This window comes from Megalops cyprinoides, chromosome 14, assembly GCF_013368585.1.
Source record: "Megalops cyprinoides isolate fMegCyp1 chromosome 14, fMegCyp1.pri, whole genome shotgun sequence".
Taxonomy (NCBI): domain Eukaryota; kingdom Metazoa; phylum Chordata; class Actinopteri; order Elopiformes; family Megalopidae; genus Megalops; species Megalops cyprinoides.
In genome coordinates, this window is record NC_050596.1 from 19,100,627 (window position 1) to 19,121,915 (window position 21,289).

Below are 21,289 nucleotides of genomic sequence, written 5' to 3' on the forward strand. Positions count from 1 at the left end.
TGTCATGCTGCCTAGACCCTTTCCAAATGACAACTGCAGGCTTCAAACATATCAGGGGTCACAAAGACAAGTGGGCCATGAGGAGAGAGGCTCCTTGGCCAGCCATTAAGAACGCACGCTCATGCACACACATCGCAGGAAACGCAACGTCATGAGACTAAGTCCCTGCTTCTTACAGGGCACGGGAGTCAAGGACAAAGACTCAAGGACAAGGAGTCACAGAGAAAGCTGTATTTACCCTGGGAGTCCGCAGGGACCTTGGGCCCTGTAATCACAGAATAATGACATGGTGGAGGGGAATGAATTTAATGAGTCTGGGAGGCTCCAGAGCGGGAGAATGTACCAGATAACAAGGGAAAATATGACAGATTTGAAATGAATGGTAATTGGTCACTGACATTCACCAACATGAATATGTATATTTAAAACCTCACAGTGAAATTATGATCAAATCAGGGAGATTATATGATGAATAACAGATACAGACAATGCCATACATAGTCAATGAATGTTTAGTATACCTGTTCCAGGAAATGTGTGACCAGTGTTTGAAACTGACTGAGGATAAACCGGGAAAAAGCTTAACAACCCAGCACAATAACATGATGAATATGTTCTTTCCTGTTTTCAGATGTTTTCACCTCATATTTATCGCCAAAGAGTTGCAAGAATAATTACAAATATGTTGTGTACAACTGGTTATGCAAGGCATATTCAACAGAATGGGCCAATGCCAGCTGCAGCAGAGCAGGGTGGGCGTGGTTATAGAATGGGATGGGTGTAACTGCACAGTTGGTGAGTGTAGCTTTAGAATGGGAGAAGAATGGGTTGGTGGGTGAATTAAGGCGTGTCTGAAACAGGTGGAGACCCTCTCATTTTTACCTGCTCCTTGTTTCAGGGGGTCCACTGCTGTACTGGTGGGTGTGGCTATTTCTGGGGTCTCCTCATGAAGATCTGGGAAAAAAAAAAGTTCAAAGGTTACTTCATATCAGCCAAGACGGCATTTTCAAGACTCAGCTTTATGTCTTTCGGGTCTCCTTCGCTGTCAGTGCACACGCAGTTCCGATGACACTTAACACCTGTCCGAAGCATAACATGGTGAGGTGAACCCAGATCAGTGGTGTGTGTCAAGTTTTATGAGAGGTTACGTGCGATATCAGAGGAGCCCACATGCATTGCGAATGTCACTGATTAAACGCGAAGCCTAATGATATCCCAGCACTACAGGGAAAACCACACCACGCACATGCTCAAAGTGAAGATGACTGGGACTCTTCCTGGATGGCAGAGAGAGTGACCAAGACACAAAGACAAAGACACACAGAGAAACAGAAAAAGACAGAAAGACTGAGACAGCACTGGAGACAGGGCTACACAGAGAGAGAAACTGGGAGAGACTGGGAAACACTATAACCACGAAAGCACACAATTCAGTATAACTGCATTTATATGCTGCTTATTCTGTTTAATGTTACTTGTTTTAAATTGCATTCCATTTAATATTGTTTTTTTCTACCTGATTCTATTTATAGAATGAAGTCTTGTGATTGTAAATAAGCTGTAGTCTTATCTTTGCATTAACTGCGCTGTAGCAGTATATCTTCACTCCTTTTTTCTTGCCATGTACACGGTTTAGAAGGATGAATGTACAGTTCATTTTCTGATATGAATAAAGCAAACTGAAATGAATTCTCACCTCTCGTGGGGATGACAAGCTTACACGGAAGAGCCAATGCAGTGATGGAGTGCTGGTACACCAGTGCAGACAGACACCCTGGAGGCAGACAGAACGACAGACAGACGAAAAGGGAGGGACAGAGGGAGAGAGATGATTATTTTTTCTATTTTTTAATGAGAACATTGCATCAGTTGGAAAGGGTGAACATGACTCATGACAAACAACAGGGGAAAGAATTGTATTGTGTGGTAAAACAATAAATAATGTTTCATAAGTATCATAAACTGACACTTGACTCGCTGAATAAATGATAAACGTGAGGAGCCAATGAATTGTTTATATGAAGCCTTATTCTAAAGGGATACCCTCACTGTAGCTGATGTTGTTGATGCCATGGTCATTCTGAAGAGGTGCATCTTGGGTAGCTAGTGTACTATGTGCTGGGGTGCTATTGTGATAGAGCTCCAGTCTTTGCTTAACTCTATAGTAAATGAGAAACAGACTCTGGGCTTTGACTCAGGATTAATTCCTGTCATGTTACATCTCCCTGGCTTCCAGACCCTAAAAAATCTTTTCTTGTGTGAGAAAAATATTGCACTATATATGGGTAAGAGTGCTTAATGTACACAGCCAAAAGGGGCAGTGTCCTTGTTTGGACAGAATGTTTCTCTGAGCTACGGTACCCACAGGGGCTTATTGGACCTGCACAGGCAATAAATCACACGGTGTTTGATTCCACTGGCACGAGGGGGCCAGAGTGCGGTGTAAATAACAGAACAGAGGGGCTAAAAGCCGTCTGTTTCACTGCCAGTAGGACCTCTGTTATGCGGGGAGAGAAATTTTCAACAACAACACCATTTTTAGACTGCATTCCCAGTCCATTTTGGCCTCTACACAATGTGCTTTAGACTTGCAGTCAAACTCAGGCTGAGCAGGTTAGAGTGCAGGGAAGGCCTTCATCAGCCTTGCGCTGTCTAATGGAGTGTTCTGACTGGAAGTAAGACCTTTGATCCACAAATCTGTCTGAGTCAGATAAAAAGAGATCTTTTTACCAAAAACCTGCAGGGGGCTCATTTCACCCTGAAATCAGAGGATAAGTGATGAAACACATGCTGACTCCCACGCACTGACGTAATGGCTTCCATATCAGGATGTTTGGAGCTTCTGCAAGAGGACGATCCCAAGGTTTTGTTTTTTTTTTTTTTTTTCATTTTTACAGTTGCATGGGGAAAAGACCGTTCCATCCAATCAGCTGACAAGGCCCCCAAGTAATGTGGTGCATGGATCGAATTAGAGGGAGAACATCAGAACCACAGCAAACAGATCCTGTACTAAAATTAGCACTCGGTGTTGCAGACCACAGCTTTGAGTGGTTGGGAACATCTGCAAGCTCAAAGAAAAACTGCAGAGAATTCAGCACCACTACTAGCAAGAGACTGTAACAGAGGGACTTAAAAGTACAGTTTTTGTTCTACTGTTGTTTTCAAATGGGACTGTACAGTTGGTGTAATGTTATTGCTGTTGTAAACAGGAGATGTAGGTTTATTTCTTATTTTAATTTGAGGGGCCCAGTGCAGGCACAGCAAACCGCCAGGCCTACGTGGAGCACTCACCGAAATGGGGTTCATTGGGACAGCCCTTCAGCTTCACCCCCCTGGGGCTGGTCTCAATCAGGAAGTGCCTCACCAGCTCACTGGTGACATCACCAACTATAAGCGGAAAAGATAGAAAACAAAAACAAAAAAAAAAGAAACAAGGTCAGCTGCTCGGTGACATCACAGTGTGCAGGGGCAAGATATTAGTGATGTAATGTAATGAGAGACTCTGACCCCCCTGGTCCACCCTGAGAATAAGAGAGTGAGAATTTGAAAAGCGTCAGTGCTATCCCCCAGGGAGAAGCAGCTGACGTAAGACCATTCGACACGCACCTCGCTCCTGGCTGCGAGGCCAGGCTGGAAACCAAATGACTTCCACCCTGACATTAGGAAATGCCAAAGAGCTTTGATACGCTTCTGCAATCTTAATGAAAGCCATCTCCACAGCTGTCTTTGCCCGAGGTGCCTTTATCCCAATTACACTTTTAACGACTGGTCTAACTTCACCAAAATGCAGCTGACCAAACAGGCTTACAGTAAAGCTTCAGAACATTGGAGGCTTCATGGATACTGACACATACAGTGACCATTTCCACCAACACATTAACACATACTTATCTAGCTCTAGCATCTGTCAAAGATCTATAAATGACGAGTTATTGTTTTTTTGGATCGATCCAGATGATTGTTTCCTGCCGGCCCTCTAACATCAATTCCGGCAGAAATAGTAAGAGGGGCCAGTTTAGACAACCCACTTTGTGAATACTAAGCTGAATGCCTAGGTGTGCCAGATGGCTCTGGGAGCTGTTGAGGGAAGCTCTCTAGCTAAGAGACAACAGAAGGCTGTCAGTCAGGTAACGGGGCAGCTGGGGCATCCTCAGTGACTATACAAAACACCTCCTGTGCCAGTGGGGGGACGCTCAGCAAGCGGGCTCAGTGAGAGAGTCCTGGACGGAACAGCACCTTTCTTACTCTGTTGCGCAGTGGGCGGGGGGGAGGACACCTTCATGGCCAGGCCGTACGCCCCCCGGAAGGAGTGGCTGTCCCGGATGACGAAGGCTCCAGGCTCGCGGTCCTTCAGCAGGGCGATGGCTGTGAGAAAGAGGAGGAAGAGGAGGAGGAAGGTGAGGGCACTGAGACCACAAATTCCCATTTATGTTCTCCATGAAGCTTCTGTTCAGCTAAGAGAATAATGGAGATAAGGAGCAGGTTTTCTGTTTTCCTGTTGGAAGAGAATTTTCATGCAATATTACGGGCTGGAGACATCTTCATAGGGATCTCACATACAAACTTGCACTGGCCACAGGATCTAATGAGTCACATATGGCTCCCTGTGTGTGATGTCATTGTAGTTCAGCATGTGCCAGTGTTTACTGCTCTCTGTAGCACAGGATATCTAATTCAATAAAGCTTATGAACAGAAACAGATGTATGGGTCCAAATGCACCGCTCTCCAACTTAAAGACACAAATAAAGGGTCACCCGGGGTCACCAAGAACACGCTGTACTTTGGAATTCGGCATCCCCTCACCCCGCCTCAATTTCACAGCTCTGCATGCCCTGGGTGAACCCCCACCCCCCCCCATCCCTGCGACCTCTCACCTTGCTCCCGCGAGATATCTGGCTTGTACCAGAACCTGGAGGTGTCCTGGACGAACTTCACGTTGAGCCTGGACTCCGGACTTCCGTCTGAAAAGAGAAAGAGTGACACAATCAGATCTGATCCAGGCAGCTGGCAGCGATCCGCACCACTCGGTCCAGCAGAGTGTTACTTCTGGGCCTGCTGCAGGACTTTGGAGAGGATATGAGGCTGGGGGGGGGGGGGGGGGGGGGGACACATGCTGGGCATATGTGCAATCCCTCCCCACAGAGGGAACAAGGAAGTCTTCTGATGTGAGGACAAGGGGAACTTTTCCTTTAAACTGACTTGGAAAATCATAAGTCAACGCGAGCGTGACGCCACCCTGTGACACCCACTCTTACCCCTGGTTTAAGATAACTCATTTTTATTCTCTTTTTATTCTCTCACAAAGACAATGATATTGAAATATCACGCTCACATTGTATGCAACTAACCTTATAGATAGTATAATTATAATATAATTTCCATATGGTCCTCATTATTATCATTGCTCGTTTACTTTTTATCAAGCATCGGTTGCAGTGATGAGCAGAGAAATGTTAACACTCTCTTACCATACATGCCAAATTTGGAGAAGTCATGCGGCAGGGTGTTGGAGAAGGTAGAGCTGGGCAGTGGTGAGGACGTTTTCCCGTTGAGTGTCCCGTAGGACAGGACACCGTTGGGACGCTCCCCGCTGGACACGCGCCTCTTCTCTGGGAGCTGGGGCTGCGGGGCAGGGCTCCCCTGCCAGAGTGCTGCCCCCTCCATGGAGCCCATAGGTGAGATGGGGAATGAGGGCGTGGAGGCCGGGTGGTGCCCCGAGGAGCTGCTCTGCCGTGACAGTGTCCCATGCTTCTCGTCCGGCGTGGTGTAGCCGCTGTACGTCACGTGCCTGTCCAGGCTGGGGCTCCTCGAGGACGGCTGCCGGCCCAAAACTGGGCTGCCGGCAGCTGGCTGTGGGACAGTAGGCTGCCGGCCCAGCACTGGGCTGCCGGCGGTTTGCTGCGGGAAGGACGGCTGTCGGCTCAGCACAGGGCTCCCTGTGATTGGCTGTGGGACAGCGGGCTGTTGGGCCAGTGCTGGGCCGCTGCCAATTGGCTGTGTGATGGCTGGCTGTCGAGCAAGCACAGGGCTGCCAGTGGTCGGCTGTGGGATCGCAGGCTGTCGGGTGAGCACAGGGCTGCCGCCAGTTGGCTGTGCAATGGGAGTCTGTCGGGCCAGCACTGGGCTTCCGCCGGTCGCCTGTGTCACGGGCATCTGTCGGGCCAGCACTGGACTCCCACCAGTTGGTTGTATGACGGGCATCTCTCTGGCCAGCACTGGGCTGCTGCCAGGTGGCTGTGTGACGGGCATCTGTCGGGCCAGCACTGGGCTTCCACCGGTCACCTGTGTGATGGAGGGCTGCCGGACCAGCACTGGACTGCCACCGGCTGGTTGTGTGACGGGCATCTCTCTGGCCAACAGTGGGCTCCCACCAGTTGGTTGTGTGATGGGCGTCTCTCTGGCCAGCACTGGGCTACCGCCAGTTGGCTGTGGAATGGCAGGCTGATGACCCAGTACAGGGCTTCCCTCTATCCTGGGCTCACTGCTGTTGGCTGGCATCACATGTCGACCCATGGCAGGGCTGCCTTGATTGGCCATTTTGCGCTGTAGAGCAGGGCTGGGGGGTGTGTTAGTGGCCACTGTCCGGTGGAGTGTCTTGGGGCTCCCGGGAACTGTGTGGACACCCATAATATTGACCTGGGCATCCTCAGGACCCATATAGCTGTCTGCCATGCTGCCTGAGTTGGGGTATGAGAATGTGGGTGCGCAGTATACATTTTCTGAGTTCTCCACAGGGCTGGCAGGGTTGACTAACCCCACAGCACTGTCAATCAACGGAAGAGAGAAACAGGCATGGTTAGTGAAAGATGAACACACTTGTGTATGTGAGTGTACGTGTTTCTACTTGAAACACAGCAGCTGACTGAAGCCCTGTGCAATTTCATCCCTGCAGAACCAATCTATATACTGTGAAAGCCATTTGTAAACTTCTGAATCTAATCTGTTTGGCAGTAAACTTAGAATAAGTCAAACAGTAAAATAATAAATGTGATATCTGTACAGCGCGTTTACTGTTGGGAGGGGTGAGGTTATTAACTGTTTATCAGCTACTTCTTTTCTGGTTTGCTTGTAAGTGCAATTCATGTGAATTCCCTGAAGTAACAAGTGAGCCAAATTCACATCTTTCACATTTCTATTTCCCTGTTTCTCCCTCTCTCTGTCCCTTCCTTGCTGTCTCATGCTCTTTTCCTACCTCTCCTCAGAGAGTTGTGAGACAGCCCTCGCTCCCCTGGCAGGTCCACACTTCAGGAAAAACTCACTTTGGGGGCTTTGGACTTGGGGGTGGACCAGGTTGAATAAATAATGATCTCTGCACACACAGCAGCCTCCTTTTCTCTGACACAAGGCATTTTGGGATTGTGGTAGAGAATGGCCCTAGGGAAAGTATGTACCCATCAGTGATGTCAACAGGGCTGCTGGAGGGGGCAGCTTTCCTGGCAAGGCCATCTTCAGGGCAGCCGGGGGGGACCCCCTGCTTGCCAGCTCCAGCTGCAGCTGCAGACCGAGCCACCGACTCCACATAACTGCGTGGCTCTGTGGATGAATGGAGATGAATCTGAGACCGGCGGGAACCACTGATGGCAGCACCAATGGCAACCGGTAAGGAAGACCCACACCACCAATGCCAACACTTGTGCAGCTAAGAGCTCCATAAGAACATTCCATAGAACCATCTCAAAACAGCAGAAATACTTCCCATTGTCCTCTGTTGGTTGTACACCATTCATAACCAGACCGGCCTATGTATTAGTTTTCATTAAAATCAAACTATTATTTGGTTAGCCATACCAACAGGAATGAAAACTGACAACTTTAATGTTAAAGAAAACCTAGGTGTTATTATTCAAGAAATAATTTAGCTGGACTCCAATGCCAGACACCACAAATTAAATCCCACACACCATACATATTGTGGCTGCAGCGTGAACCCTAACATTCTTGCAATATAGCAACAATGAAATTACTCAGATATAATGTTTAGGCAACTGTATGTTGAAAAGACTCCTTCTGGCCTGTGTATAACCACCATAATGTTAATGTTAATGTTATCAGGAATAGAGTTTGACAAAACACATCTGCTCTTGAGGCCTGTGCCGCAAGTTATGTTTAAAGAACACGGGGATACAAAGACCTGGCCGGTCTCAGGGCTACGTGCAGATCGGCTCGTAAAAACCCTTCCAGCAGCTGTAAACACCTGCGTGTCTGTGATGGAGCCCCAGAGGCGATGTAGCCAGAGCATGAGCCTGCTCAACTACATTACCCAGACAAGACAGAGGGAGGAAATAATGTGGTCTTCCTGGACAACGAGTAACCAGGAAATCTGAACGTGATGAATGTAATGTAGTACAGACAGAGAGACAGAGAGAAAGAGAGATAAAGAGAGAGAGACAGAGAGAGAAAAGGGCATAGGGAGAAAGAAAGACATGGAGAAGGTATTGGAGTGGAAGCTAAGGAGGAGTTTAAAGAGATGGAGAGAAAGAGGAACAGAGGCAGCTTTAGGGAAGACTCATCTATGGTATAGCAGCTGAGCCTGCCATGATTATGAGTAACGGGGCACAGGGCAGGTTGGGGGTTGTTGAGGGGGGTATGGGGGGTACTGGGAAACAGGATGATCTAATGATCTAATGACCTTACCTTCCTCATCATCACTTATAGGGCTATATTCTGCATCTGATAGCAGAGGGGAGGGGGGCATTAAGAGAGAGGACAGAGGAAGAAAAGAGGACACATTTGAAACTGAAGCAAAACACTGTGTCTGTGTGTGTGTGTGTGTGTGTATGTCAGGAGGTTAGAACATGGGAAATTCTGCTGAGGGTGACAGTTTACACAGGTACACAGGTTCTGAGCAGATCAGATAAGCAGGACTGGACCTCCATATCTGCCCAGCCAGTACAAAGAAGCACACACCAACACACACACTCACACACATACCAAACCTGAGCCAACAGTGCACCATACACCATTATCCTAATACCCAATAAAGGGCTTCAAGAAGAGGTATATGAAAACATAATTAGGAGCAATAAATGAATGTACTTACTAAATGTTATCATATGTCTTTGAATATTGCTGACACTAACATGGTGAAGTGGAATGTAACTATGGCAAGAGAGCTCTCAGAACCATTTGGAAGGTGGTGGGCAGACTTACCTGAGCCGGTCTGGTTCAGCATGATCTCAGCCGGGTTGTGAGGCTTCAGGCCCAAGGCGGACAGGGGCGTCTTGGCCAGGCCAGGGGGGGACCGACCTGCGGGAGGCGTGGGGGGGGGGGGGGGGGGGGGGGGGGGGGGGGGGGGGGTGAACAGCACATCGTTACTGACCTGTATAAAACCAGTGACCTCGCCCGCGTTAACAGCATGTGCCCGTGTGTGTCTGCAACAGAACACAAACGAAACACGCAACAAAACTGAACACATGAACAACGTGTTCAGTTCAATGGCACTAGAAGGACTAGAGCCAAGGCATGAGGTATCAGCGCAGACAGTGCACACAGGCTCATATCTGTTAAGACCATGGCGAGAGACGGGGTGCAGGAGTCGGTTACATGGAGCTTATCAACAGTGACGCAAATAGACAGGGTGGTGGAATGAGGCTCGGGCTGGTGGCTCCTGCTCGGTGGCCATGCGGGGATTCCCCCCAAACAGTGTGAAACGCCGGGCGCAGCACTGTTCCTGTCACAATGCAAAAGTGACAGCAAGCGCACAACACACACCATGCAGACACCACGCCAAAATGATATGACCAAACACTCGAATTCATGGAGATCGCTCCAGCAATCTTGTGGTCACATTCACAAGGGATATCATTTCAAAGCCTTACAGCCATGGCTGTGTGGCACAATGAATCCGCATGAAAAACAGGGGTGCTTGGCAAAGTAATACAGACGAGAAACCAAACCAGAAATACACACACAGATGGAATGAGAACAGCACCCATTCGGATAGACATGTCATTTCCTTGAATATCTGTGCACAGGTAATTGCCCTAATACTTTGGGGATGCATAGAAAATGCAACAATGAAACAATGTCAATTAGACACACTAGTCACAAATTTTTGGACAATTCATCTTAACTGAAATGTCACTTAATTATTAGACCCCCAATGTAAACAAATCAATAGAGAAATCATCAAAAAGGAGAGATGCTAGAGATGCTAGGAGATACTAAAGATGTGTGTCTGACTCCTATCTTGTATTAAAACTGATGCTGCTCTGTGCAGCAGCAGGTGGGGAAAAATCTAAGTTGATTTGACCTTTGTCAAATAAGTTGATTTGACCTTTGTCAAATTTGACATTTGCCTGGATTACTTATTACAATATTTTAATTGGGCAAGAAACAACAGTTAAATGAGGCAAAGAGGATTGGTGTACACCAGTGATGACTTGTGCTACTCTCTTAATCTTGATGTATACATCCAGTATGTGGGGACGGGAGCCAATGAGGACCAGGATTAGACCAGTCTAACTGAATGGTGCCTTTCTGAAGCAGGTCTGCTTCGCATCTGCACAGTGGATGAAGCAGTGCAGGGATAGGGGTGGGTCACTGAGGGGGGGGGGGGGGGGGGTACACAGTAGGACCAACACGTGCATCCTCCACTTACCAAAGAATCCCAATCAATTCTTTGTTTGGCAACCCTAAATGCCCCATGGGAGAGGTGCGGGCATTTGGGGCAGTGCTACAGACAGGCTCCTTTACACCCCTTACATTTCACTGCAGGAGGAGGGAGCTGGGACAACGTCGCATTACTGTGCGTTTAATCGCTCTGCCTGCTGCACGACCTCTGCAGAGAAGACAGCCCATAATCTCTCCTGCTTCCTAGGAAACGCCCAGCCAGGAAGCCATCCCCACCGAGGCCGCGTGCAAATGTAGTGCACCGCAGTAACAAAAGTGAGTTACCTCACACTCACCTTTAGTGAGGAATGATCCAAGGTAGAAGTGTTTGATGCTCTGTGTTATGTAGCTTTAGATATATAAATATTTTTCAGTTACTTGCTTGGTAAAACCTGAACAGTTTTAAAAGGTGGTGTCAGGTTGGAGGTTGTCTCCATGACTCCAATGTGTGCTACATCCAAAACAGTTCTGCCCCGGGAAAAGATGCATTAAAATACAGTGAAGGGGAAATAAACTTTTAATGCCATTTATAGCATCATTGTGTTGTAGATGAAGATGAGGCAACGGCTGATAGTCATGTGACGAACCTCCCAGCTTTCCTTTTACTGCAGAAATGTGTATGTATGTGTTTGTGTGTGCCTATCTGTTTTTGTGTGTGCGTGTGCGTGCATGTATGCCGGTTTAGGGCAGCGATTAACACCACAGATTGTCTTATGCCCAGCACAGCACAGCACTTCAAAGGAAGCAGGAGAGAGCTGGTCTGTTTCTGATCGAGGCCTGAGGATCATCTATGAGCCAGCACCAGCACCGCCTAGCAGAAGCACAGCCTCATACCTCGAGTATGACTTTCGGTGTGATTTACCCGAATCAGAAGTGTGTTCAGTTCCCTCTCAGTGTCAAAGCTGGGGCATTGAAAGAGATTAACAGGCCACCCTGTGTTTTCTTTTTTCCCCCCCTTTCACCCAATTTGGAATACCCAATCATATTTAAAAGCTGTGCTCACTGCTGCTCACCTTACAAGCTGCTTCTTTCAACAACACACAATATGCTGGAGGAAGACACTTCATGTCACTTCACTTACAGGTAGACAGCGGGCACCCAAATGACCCGTCGGGGGTCACTGGCATGCAATGAGACACGTACATCCCTGCTGACTGAATCCGTCCCTAGGCAATGCCACGACCAATTACGCTTCACCCTGCGGAGCTGCCAGCCACAGTCTCGCACGGTTCAAATTCGACACCAGTCCATGCGGCCCATCCACACACTGTAACAGTGCCTTAACAGGATGAACCACCCAGCAGCCCCCTGTCATGCTTTTACTTCCTGACCTGTCAGCTATATACTTCCTGGGCCCAAAAACTAAAGCCCTTGTTTGTATTGTTGCTGGCCGTTTTGAAATTGTTGGTCTTGGTGCTGGCTTATAGAGAGAGTATTAATACAGATTCACTGCTAACAACTTCTTCAGAGAGATGAGAGAGGTTATCTACAACCATTAAAAACCCACCACCAAACCAGATCTGTTAGGTCATATCCAAACATCACCCACACCATTTCAGATAATAGCACTCACCACACCATTCAGAAACAGGCTACAACAATCCCACATCGTACATTTGTTACGTACACCTGCATGACTCCAGAATTCAGAAAGAGGACCTTGCTTTTTGGACTCAACCTTCATGCATACAGCCCGCTTCATAAATTCTAAATATTTCACATCTGTGTATAGTGTTCAGTTCATTGTTGTTTTCTATGCAGTTACTTGCAATTCAATGCATTTAAAATGATTGCTATTGAAATAAGCAATAATGTCATATGAAACCATTATAATCAGAAAGTACACTTAACAAAGCAGGATTGTCAGACCTCCAGAGAGATTACATTATCAGGACATGTAAACAAAGTAAATAAATCTGTTTCTCATTAGTCTCAGGCAAGGCTGTTATTCATAATTTGATTTACGACTGTGCCACTGACTGACAAATCACTTCCTTTAAATTCTCAACTATTTATCTCTTTGATTTCAGAAATTATACATATAATATTATATACATATAATATTATTTGATAATTATCTGACCAGCAGTGATGGGTTTTTAAGAGACATTCATTCTTTAAAAAAAGATTTACGATATCTATCTGATCTAACTGCCTAGAGCTCCACAGCGCCCTCTTCCTCCAGAAAGGTGAACTTACACATGTTGAAGTAGGGGGTTTGTGGCGACACAGGGAAGGCTGGGGTTAGGGGGAGGGCCTCACCGCCGGAGCTGTGGGTGGGGCTGATGGGACCCCCTTCCATGTCCTCAAACGCCTCCCTGTAACTATGCATGGGTCCCTAGAAGACACACAGACACGCAAGCACACACACACGCATACACACAGATATACACACACACACCCACACACACAGACACATCCATGAAGACACATGCAAACACACGTGTGCATGCGCACACACACACACAGACACACACATACACAGGCACACAGACACACACACACGCACACCCACACAAATGAGCACACAGAAACAGTTATTCGCATTGACACCGCACTTGGTGAAACAGTGGGAGGATGCTGTAGGGGTGGGCAGGGATTCCCTATACTCTACCTCCTTAGGCCGCCCCCCGGGGTTGAGAGCGATGGCATTGACAAACTCGGGGGAGACGCAACGAATGGGGGAGCGGACCTTGCTCCCTGGGGCGGGGCCTCCGTCAGGGCTGTCCTGGTACTGTCCCTCGCTGGTGGTGCGCCGCCGTATGGGGGCGGAGCCTTCATCTGGCGACATCGCCTGAGACTGCATCCCTGTCAACCAAAGAGGGGTATGACATCCTCTTCCCAAAGTCATAACCTGAACACACTTCTGGTTATGCCCTTACTTTTCACCACAAAGTTTGTTCTCATGCTGTGACCAATTAGCACTGCAGATCCATGCCTCATAAATAATTGCCCCAGTTTAAGCATGCATTTATTAATATTAGCATTACCTCTTCATACCTTAACAATATTATCCTTGCTAAATATGTTTTTACTGGTATACATGCTGCCTTCTCAGGCTCCCTACAAAACTGACAGTAACTCTACTTTATCATACTTTTACTGCTACTACCCTACATATCAAGCCTATTTTACCATGTATTTATTGATATGTAAACCATTTTAACACATTCTTTGCAACATGGACATTGATCCCAAAATACCATCCTTTTATTGGCATCATTCCTAGTTTAGAATGCTTGCAGATGAATGAACCCTGATTTAATACATCTGAAAATGATTAAAACCCTGCTTTACCACACTCTACCACACTGATGTTAACTCTCTGTTACTATGCTTTTTACTACTATTAGCCCCGCAGTCAATCTCCAGCAGACCTAGGTGCAGTTCTACTGCCTTGAGATAGTATTTGTTTTGACATTCTGTTGAAGGAGCACTCATTTGGTGTGTGTAAGGCAAGCCTGAGCAAAGACATGATGACATAAGAATATCCACTAGCACACAAATAGATATGAGCAACACACCCCAAAACAAACACGCACATTCACACACATCTCCAAGCCGATCCAAACAGACCCGCCTAAAGACTGGAAAAAGAATAGTGTCAGGGTGTGGGAGAGCAGCATGTGAAAAATGTTTAAATGTTTTCAGAATCTGGTGTAAGAGCAGCCCGATTGTCCGTACAGTTTGGCGTCCCAGCCTCCAGCTGTGACAGCCCAGCTGTTTAAGCAAATCACAAGCCACAGACAGCCACAGACAGCTGTACTGGACTTCAGTGATTCGCAGCATGATGAAAAGTGCCACAATAGGCTGTAGTGGACCACAGTGAACTGTAGTTAGAGTGGGAAGTTGGCTGTAGTAGGACAAAGTGGGCTCCAATGTGTTTCACTGGATCATAGATGGCTGGACCAGGCTTTAGCAGGCAGTAGTGGGTCACAATAGGCCACAGGGCAGCCATAGTGGACAGCACTGGGCTTTCGTGGGCTAGCCAGATTCACAACCTCACACAGGAGTGGGAACAGTGTGGCTTTATCACACCAGACTGACAGGTTTCAGCCTGATGAATAATAACACAAACTTTTTATTTATTCTGTCCTTATCATTGGGGAACTACACTGACAATTTGCAGGATACCGGACCAAAAGTCCATTCTGTTTTTTCTCCCGTTGCTATGTAAATGTCAACATTTGGGAGGGGCCGTGACTGATCTGGGAACAGGCAGGGTTTTCTAGCTGCACAGTTTGTAGCCCACTCCTCCTCTACCAGGTTACCCTGGAGACCTGGGACCTGCAGAGCAGATGTCCAGACACACCACTATTTTCCAGTAGTGTCTGTCACATACTAGGCCTCGTTACCTTGGTGACAAAGTGGGTGAAGCTGATAGATTCCAGCTGTTACAGGAGGTGATCTAAAGACTTTTATTCTTCTAAATGGTCGAACCAAAAATACAGAACAAAAATATTCTCCATCCTTCCTTGTAATCTTCCTTCTCTTCAGGAAAAAACATTCTCTGTCTGTGGGGGCCAGTGGGGATTCTGGAATAGGTCAGTCTCTTCAGATAACGTCAAAATAATTGATGGGTCTCTCTACACAGAATAAAAATAAATACATTTATAAGGATTTTCCACTAAGGCTACTGTAATGAGAGGGAATATACTGATGATCCTAAGGGACGGCAAGACCTCCGGTGTGGAAATGCTAAATAATATAAGGTTGTTCTGTGTGAAATACTCTTCTGTGCTCATGGCACATACATTTATCACTGATGGACGAAACCTGCCCTGTAAATGAATGAATCAGTCAGTGGGGATAATGCATGAGCAGAGTACCGCACCATAATTAATCCTGCCAGCTGTTTCTATCTGACCCACTGCATCTAAAATGGAGAGTGGCTTTAGAAGGTGAAGATGAGTAAGTCAGAGAGGAGTGTGAGAGTGTGAGTGAGGCAGGAAGCAGTGAACAGAGTGTGAGAGAGAGAAGGGGCAACGCATGCAGGTGAGGAGAGGAGAGGAGAGGAGGAAGGTGAACAAACCAGAAAAGGAAAAGGAGCGATGGCGATCAGACTGGGGCATGGCCATGCTGTCACAGATGCCCCGGATGCGAGCGTTATACTCTGTGGAGGCGGGAGGAGGGGGATGGCAGGGGAAGGGGAGGGAGTGAAGGTGGGAATGGTGAGCCAGCAGGTGGAGAAGGAGATGTATAGGTGTGATGGGCGGTTCGCAGGTTGGAGGGACAGTTGAACAGACAGACAAAAAAAGAGGAAAACAAAAAAGAGAGGAAGAGAAATGAAGTTACTTTCAGCTTTGGTAACACTCAATAATCGTCTAAATGTGAGCAGAGCACTGGAGTCTGCTTTACTATCATTTTTTCGTGCTGACCAGATGTTTCAACAAGTCACAAAATCTCCAGAATCGGTAAAATAGAATTATCAGTAGAAAGAAACTTGTGACATATTTATGTCACTCTTTAACTGTTCCAAATCTGCTACAGTATGCAGGAGAGAGTGCTTATATCTCTGGAGGACACCTTGACTAACAATGACTGATGACTGGCTGGGGTCATCTGTCACAGTTACAAATGGCTGAGTCAGAAGAGGTCAGTGAGTAAATGGGAGGTTAATACCCAAATCAGTGCTGCTTATCTCCCAGCACCCAGCTTTACCGTGCTTCCTCTCTGCCTCTCCACCTGTTTTTAACTTCCAACCATTATCAGCCTCACTTCCTCAAGTGATCACCTCTGTGCCATGGGGAGGCGCATATCCTTTTTGAGTTACTGGGAGCCCGGCTGGGCACTGGGGCATTTGTGTAAGATACAGTAAATAATCAGTTAAGCCTCTGACCACCCTGTGATTCAGGGAGAGGGACCTACTCTTCCACTCCTGTCCTGTAATATATCCACCGGGTTTAGCATACACTGTCACTGATGACCAATGAAACTCTTTTCAAAGTGAAATTTGTATCGCAAATCTCTCGCAAATATAAGGTATATTTTTGCCTTTAATGTACAGGTGATATTTTGGATATAATTTGTTGTGGGCCATAAGGTCTTGCATTAGAGCTAACTGCACGAGGAGTTCACTCCTAAAGGTACTGGACTATAAGGCATTTAAAAGTATTTCCTAGGGGCACCACTGGATGGCGCATTTGTGCCCCATGTCATGAGCGTCTGTTTAATAACTATCGTGTTAGTTATGGCCATTTGGCTGCCTGAGTTAAGGCACAGACAGTCTGTTCTTACCTTTCACACTTCATATAAAGAGACTTATCTCTGCTCTTAGATTATGATACAGCTCACATTATGTATTTGCACTTTAGTGTATGTACCTTACTAAAAATATCCTTGGTCTCAATTTAATGAGACTTGGCACTGGACACTGTAACTGCCGCCGTCATTTTTAGACAAAGAGATCTTAGTTTTCTGTGCTGTTAGTTAAACATTATAACATTAGGGGCTTGTCTGGACTGCATTCATGCAGCAATGACAGTAAAGATAGCGCTATGTGGTGATATCCACACAGACAGTAGAGTCCTGAGCCCTGCTGATGTCTCCATTGGCCCTGGGGCTTTGAGTTTGCAATTCTGCCATTCCAAGTGAGAGGGAAAGAGGGAGAGAGGGCTGTAAGTCAGGACTTTGAGGGAGGTAGAGACAAATGGAGGCCATGCTACTGAAACAGAAGAGGGGTGGTGACTCAAGTTCCTTCTACAGTGGAGAGAGACAAAATATTTGAATTTAATGTCTGAGTTGTTCACAAGAGTCTCGGTATGTGATACAATCCCAGACTCTGAGTCCTTCTCTCTATGCCACGACACAAGATGATCAACAGAGATCCTATACCCGTTTGGGATCTGAGTTAGGCAGAACCAGATTTGCACTGGCTTACTCACTGAGCCTTTTCTTGACCAAACGACTCCAGTGAGACAAATGGGCAGATGAGTCAAGCCCTTGGACCTGGTACTATTTGGGGGGGTGGGGGTTGTTAGTCCCACGCTGCAGACTTCAAGGCCCCGCTAGTGTACTGGAACCGCCAGTATAATGTGGAAAAAAGCCTTTTTGTAATCTCAATGTGCCTGTACTATATCCACGCCAACGCAGCATGCAGAATGAAGCACATTGTGCAATAAAGGCCACTCCTACATTTTAATGATCCAAAGCCAATCCTGGGGAGAGGAGGCATTTTCTGGAGGAAATGTTCGAAGCAGTTCTGGCCCTCTGGCTTGTGCAAGGTATTTAAAAGGGAAAGAATCAAGTCTGAGAACTCCTCACTTCACTTTGTGGTTTTGCACCTGAGGTTTATCAGGTGTTAGTGAATGCCAACGACCTTTCGTAAAGCCACGTGTCATTTTAGTTCCAATCCATTGCACTCCTTGTATATGACATGGCTGTGTACATTTGGTGCTCTTCTAGTTTTTCTATGCATGTGAATTTCATCTTAAGATTCCATGGCGAAATATTGCTAGAGGTGCCAAGAGGAATCAGCCCTAAAAATGGTAATGTCACTGACTGACTGGTCCCCCGTGTGAACAGCTTCTGCAGAAACAGAGCTGTCCTGGAACTTGAGGTATCTTTTGAATTCCTGTTTTGATTAGTATGTTGTTAAATTTATTCCACAAGAAATACATATCACTTTAGTGAATCAAAATATTAAATAACTATGAGCTAAGCTAAGAAGTGAAGCATGCATCCAATGTTTAATCAATGGAAAGCAGGCTAAAAATGAAATTCAACAGTCATAACTTATGTTGGGATATGCTGGTGGTGAGTCAAAAGTGTGTCCTGTGGGGAGTTAGCACACACTACGGGGAGTAAGTGTGCGCTTTATGTGGTGTCGGTTCTTACCGGCAACGCGGTGTGCCACCAGGCCCTCTAGGTTGTAGTTCTGCTCCTCGGGCTCCTCTCCCTCCTTGGCAGGGATGAGGGAAGGCAGGGGGCTGGAGGAATCGCTGTGGCTGCGCTGCACCCCCGCGTGGAGGGAGGGGTCAGGGTAGCTGGTCACTGTGCTGGCGGGGTATATGTTGAGGGGCTTCAGCTGCAGCTGGCCAACGGCAGGGGCTGGGGGCTGGGGGATTGGCTGATCCTGGATCAGTGTGCTGCAGGGCTCCGTGGAACTGGGCTGGGGCGTAGCAACAGGCTGCTGCTGCAGGCTTGTGGGAGCAGGAGGCTCAGCTACCTGAGCCTGTGAGGCCAAGGCAGGTGGGGAGACAAGGGAAGAGCTAGGTGCGGTGACGGGCGGGGCAGAGCTCTGGATCTTTGATTCCTCCGGGGGGTGAGAGACACGGGCAGGGGGCACACTGCCCTCCCCGAGCACCACAGGGGCGCTGTAGGACTTGGGCATCTGCGTGAGGGCGGGGTCCAGGTCGAGCATGAGCATGTTCAGGGCCTCGATGGAGCGCTCGATCTCACGCTGGGAGGTGGCATCAGGGACCTCCGCTGGGCCGGGGGTGAACTGGACGCCGTCGGTGACTGGCTCCTCGGGGATGCCGTACTGATGCCACACGTTCAGCCCTCTCTGCACCGCCTCCCTGCTGCTCGTGCTGCGGGTGGGGGCCACCGGTAGAACCCTGCCTGTGGGCTCCATGCCAGGCGCCGCTCCAGCAGACTGTGAGCGGCTGAGGGCACCGCTCAGCTCACCGCGACCGCTCAGAGAGGTGGGGTCCGTGATGCGCTCATCCAAAGAGGCAGAGCTGTGTATCTGCTGCACTGGCATCTCTGGGACCTTGGCTTCGACGCTCTGTTCTGGAACGCTCTGCTCCAGGGCACTCTGTTCCAAGGTGCTTGGCTGCTGGATGCTCTGCTCTGGGACTGTTTGCTTTAGGATGACTTCTTCTGGGGTGCTCTGTACATGAATAAGCTGTTCCTGAACACTCTGCTCTGGTATACTCTGTTCCGGAACACTGTGCTCCTGGACGATCTGCTCCGGAATACTCTGTGGGACACTCTGTTCTGGGATGCTGTGCTCCTGTATGTTCTGTGCCGGGATGCTTTGCTGTGGGACACTGTGTTCCCTGACGATCTCCTGTGGGACACTGTGCTCCTGGATGATCTGTTGTGGGAGGCTGTGCTCCACAAAAATCTCCTGTGGGACACTGTGTTCCTGGATGACCTGCTGTGGTATGTTGTGTTCCTGGATGATCTTCTCTGGGAGAACCTTCTCAGGGGCAGTCTGTGGCTGGGTGCTCTGCTCTGGGATGCTCTGCTCTAGGTAAGGACCGTCCTCACCATTGATCACTGTTTCGGGCTGGTAATAGAGATCTGCAGGAGTGGCCCGGCCCTCGCAGGAGGAGAGGGTGCCCAGACTGTCGACACTAACGGGCAGATCGTCGTCAAGGATGTCCGTCTCCCTGTCCAAACTGTTGTGCCCATTGACATGGACCTGGGCGGGCACTAGGTGGAGCACTCCTCCGCCCCCAGCTCCGCCCTGCCTGTGCATGGGGGCTTCCAGGCCACTCAGCAGCTGATCCAGCTCTTTCTTCTCTTCTGGAGATATGGCCTGGGCCTGGGCCTGGGTTTGGGCTGAGGGTGGTGCGGCGGGTGGGGCAGCGGGCTGGGCCGAAGGCGTGGTCGATGGTGGAGCAGCGGCCTGGGTCACTGGAGCCAGCTGCTGGCCTGGTTCATCAGTCCGGTCAGTTTTGATAGAAGCGGTGGAGTTCCCCGAGTCACTGCTCACTGAGAGGGCGTGGTCGACGGCAGGGAGGGCGTGGTCAACAGTGGGGAGGCCGTTGGCAGTGACCGCCCCCTCAATGGACTCCTTCTTACGGACCTTGGCGTAGAGGCTGCCGTCAAGCGGGCCTTGCGTGTGAACAACGTCTGAAAGAAACAGAGAAAGACTGTTCTCATCCACACCCACACAGTCCTGTCACATCCACTGTTCACACGGCTGACAGACCTTTCATTTGAATGCCATGCTATTTCTCCATCCTTCCTGGAAGAATCAAGTCTGTAAAACCGATGCTCTGTGGACTCACTGTTGACTACATTATCTACAAGCAGTCATTATTGGGGCATAACATTGAAATTTTCAACAAATGTCAAACACTCATATCCTCAAGAGTGCCTTTGAATACCTCCCCCTTGGTTAATGGTTCCCCCCTACCAAAGTGCAACACCAACAGAAGAAAGGCCACATTCATCCCTGAAGCCATTCATATACTCAATATTAATCCAATCCACAAATCCCCACACGGACACAATCATTGCTCAGTATGTTTTGCACTTGAACCTGGACTTTCTGTCACACACTTTCTCCCTCATAAATATTGCCTCTGCACTTGCACTACCAATCGTGTCACAGTATATGTTTGTATTCTATGTGGGGGGGGCATGTTTAATGTGATATCTGTATATGATCCTGTCTTTGCTTATGTGATTAGGACTTGCATGTAAAATTAATGGCCCCATTGAGGACAAATAAAGTTGTATTGTATTGTAAGCACAACATGTCACATTGCTTCTTATTTATTGATTTGACTGTTGCCTTTTGGACTCTAATGGAATTTAACACAAAGTCTCTGAAAAATCAAAGTATCAATATACCACACACCTGCACCGAAGCAGCCATTCAAAACAGAGTTGATGGAGTTAAAATCATGTCACCAGAAAACTGATTTTGAATTGAACTTGACTTTTAAATCAATGTTTGAAACTGAATTTCAGCTTCTTGAGTAGAGCAATTTAACAACT

The 21,289-nt window shown here is 47.8% G+C and overlaps 1 protein-coding gene across 3 annotated transcripts in view; it reads right to left on the bottom strand.

Moving 5' to 3' along the window:
* The window catches only part of LOC118789537 (tensin-like), a 130,687-nt gene that overhangs the window by 3,206 nt on the left and 106,192 nt on the right, over window positions 1-21,289 (bottom strand). Inside the window, exons 18-31 of one of the 3 annotated variants that reach the window (XM_036546007.1) lie at window positions 18,449-20,416; window positions 15,645-15,725; window positions 13,227-13,420; window positions 12,812-12,950; window positions 9,152-9,247; window positions 8,636-8,671; window positions 7,393-7,534; window positions 5,470-6,764; window positions 4,876-4,962; window positions 4,237-4,365; window positions 3,292-3,387; window positions 1,697-1,774; window positions 883-954; window positions 239-265 (exon numbers count right to left, since the gene is read on the bottom strand). In XM_036546007.1, the coding sequence (XP_036401900.1) occupies window positions 239-265; window positions 883-954; window positions 1,697-1,774; window positions 3,292-3,387; window positions 4,237-4,365; window positions 4,876-4,962; window positions 5,470-6,764; window positions 7,393-7,534; window positions 8,636-8,671; window positions 9,152-9,247; window positions 12,812-12,950; window positions 13,227-13,420; window positions 15,645-15,725; window positions 18,449-20,416 (4,440 nt within the window). The remainder of the gene's footprint in view (window positions 1-238; window positions 266-882; window positions 955-1,696; window positions 1,775-3,291; window positions 3,388-4,236; window positions 4,366-4,875; window positions 4,963-5,469; window positions 6,765-7,392; window positions 7,535-8,635; window positions 8,672-9,151; window positions 9,248-12,811; window positions 12,951-13,226; window positions 13,421-15,644; window positions 15,726-18,448; window positions 20,417-21,289) is intronic. The other 2 variants (XM_036546006.1, XM_036546008.1) reach the window with 2 other exon arrangements.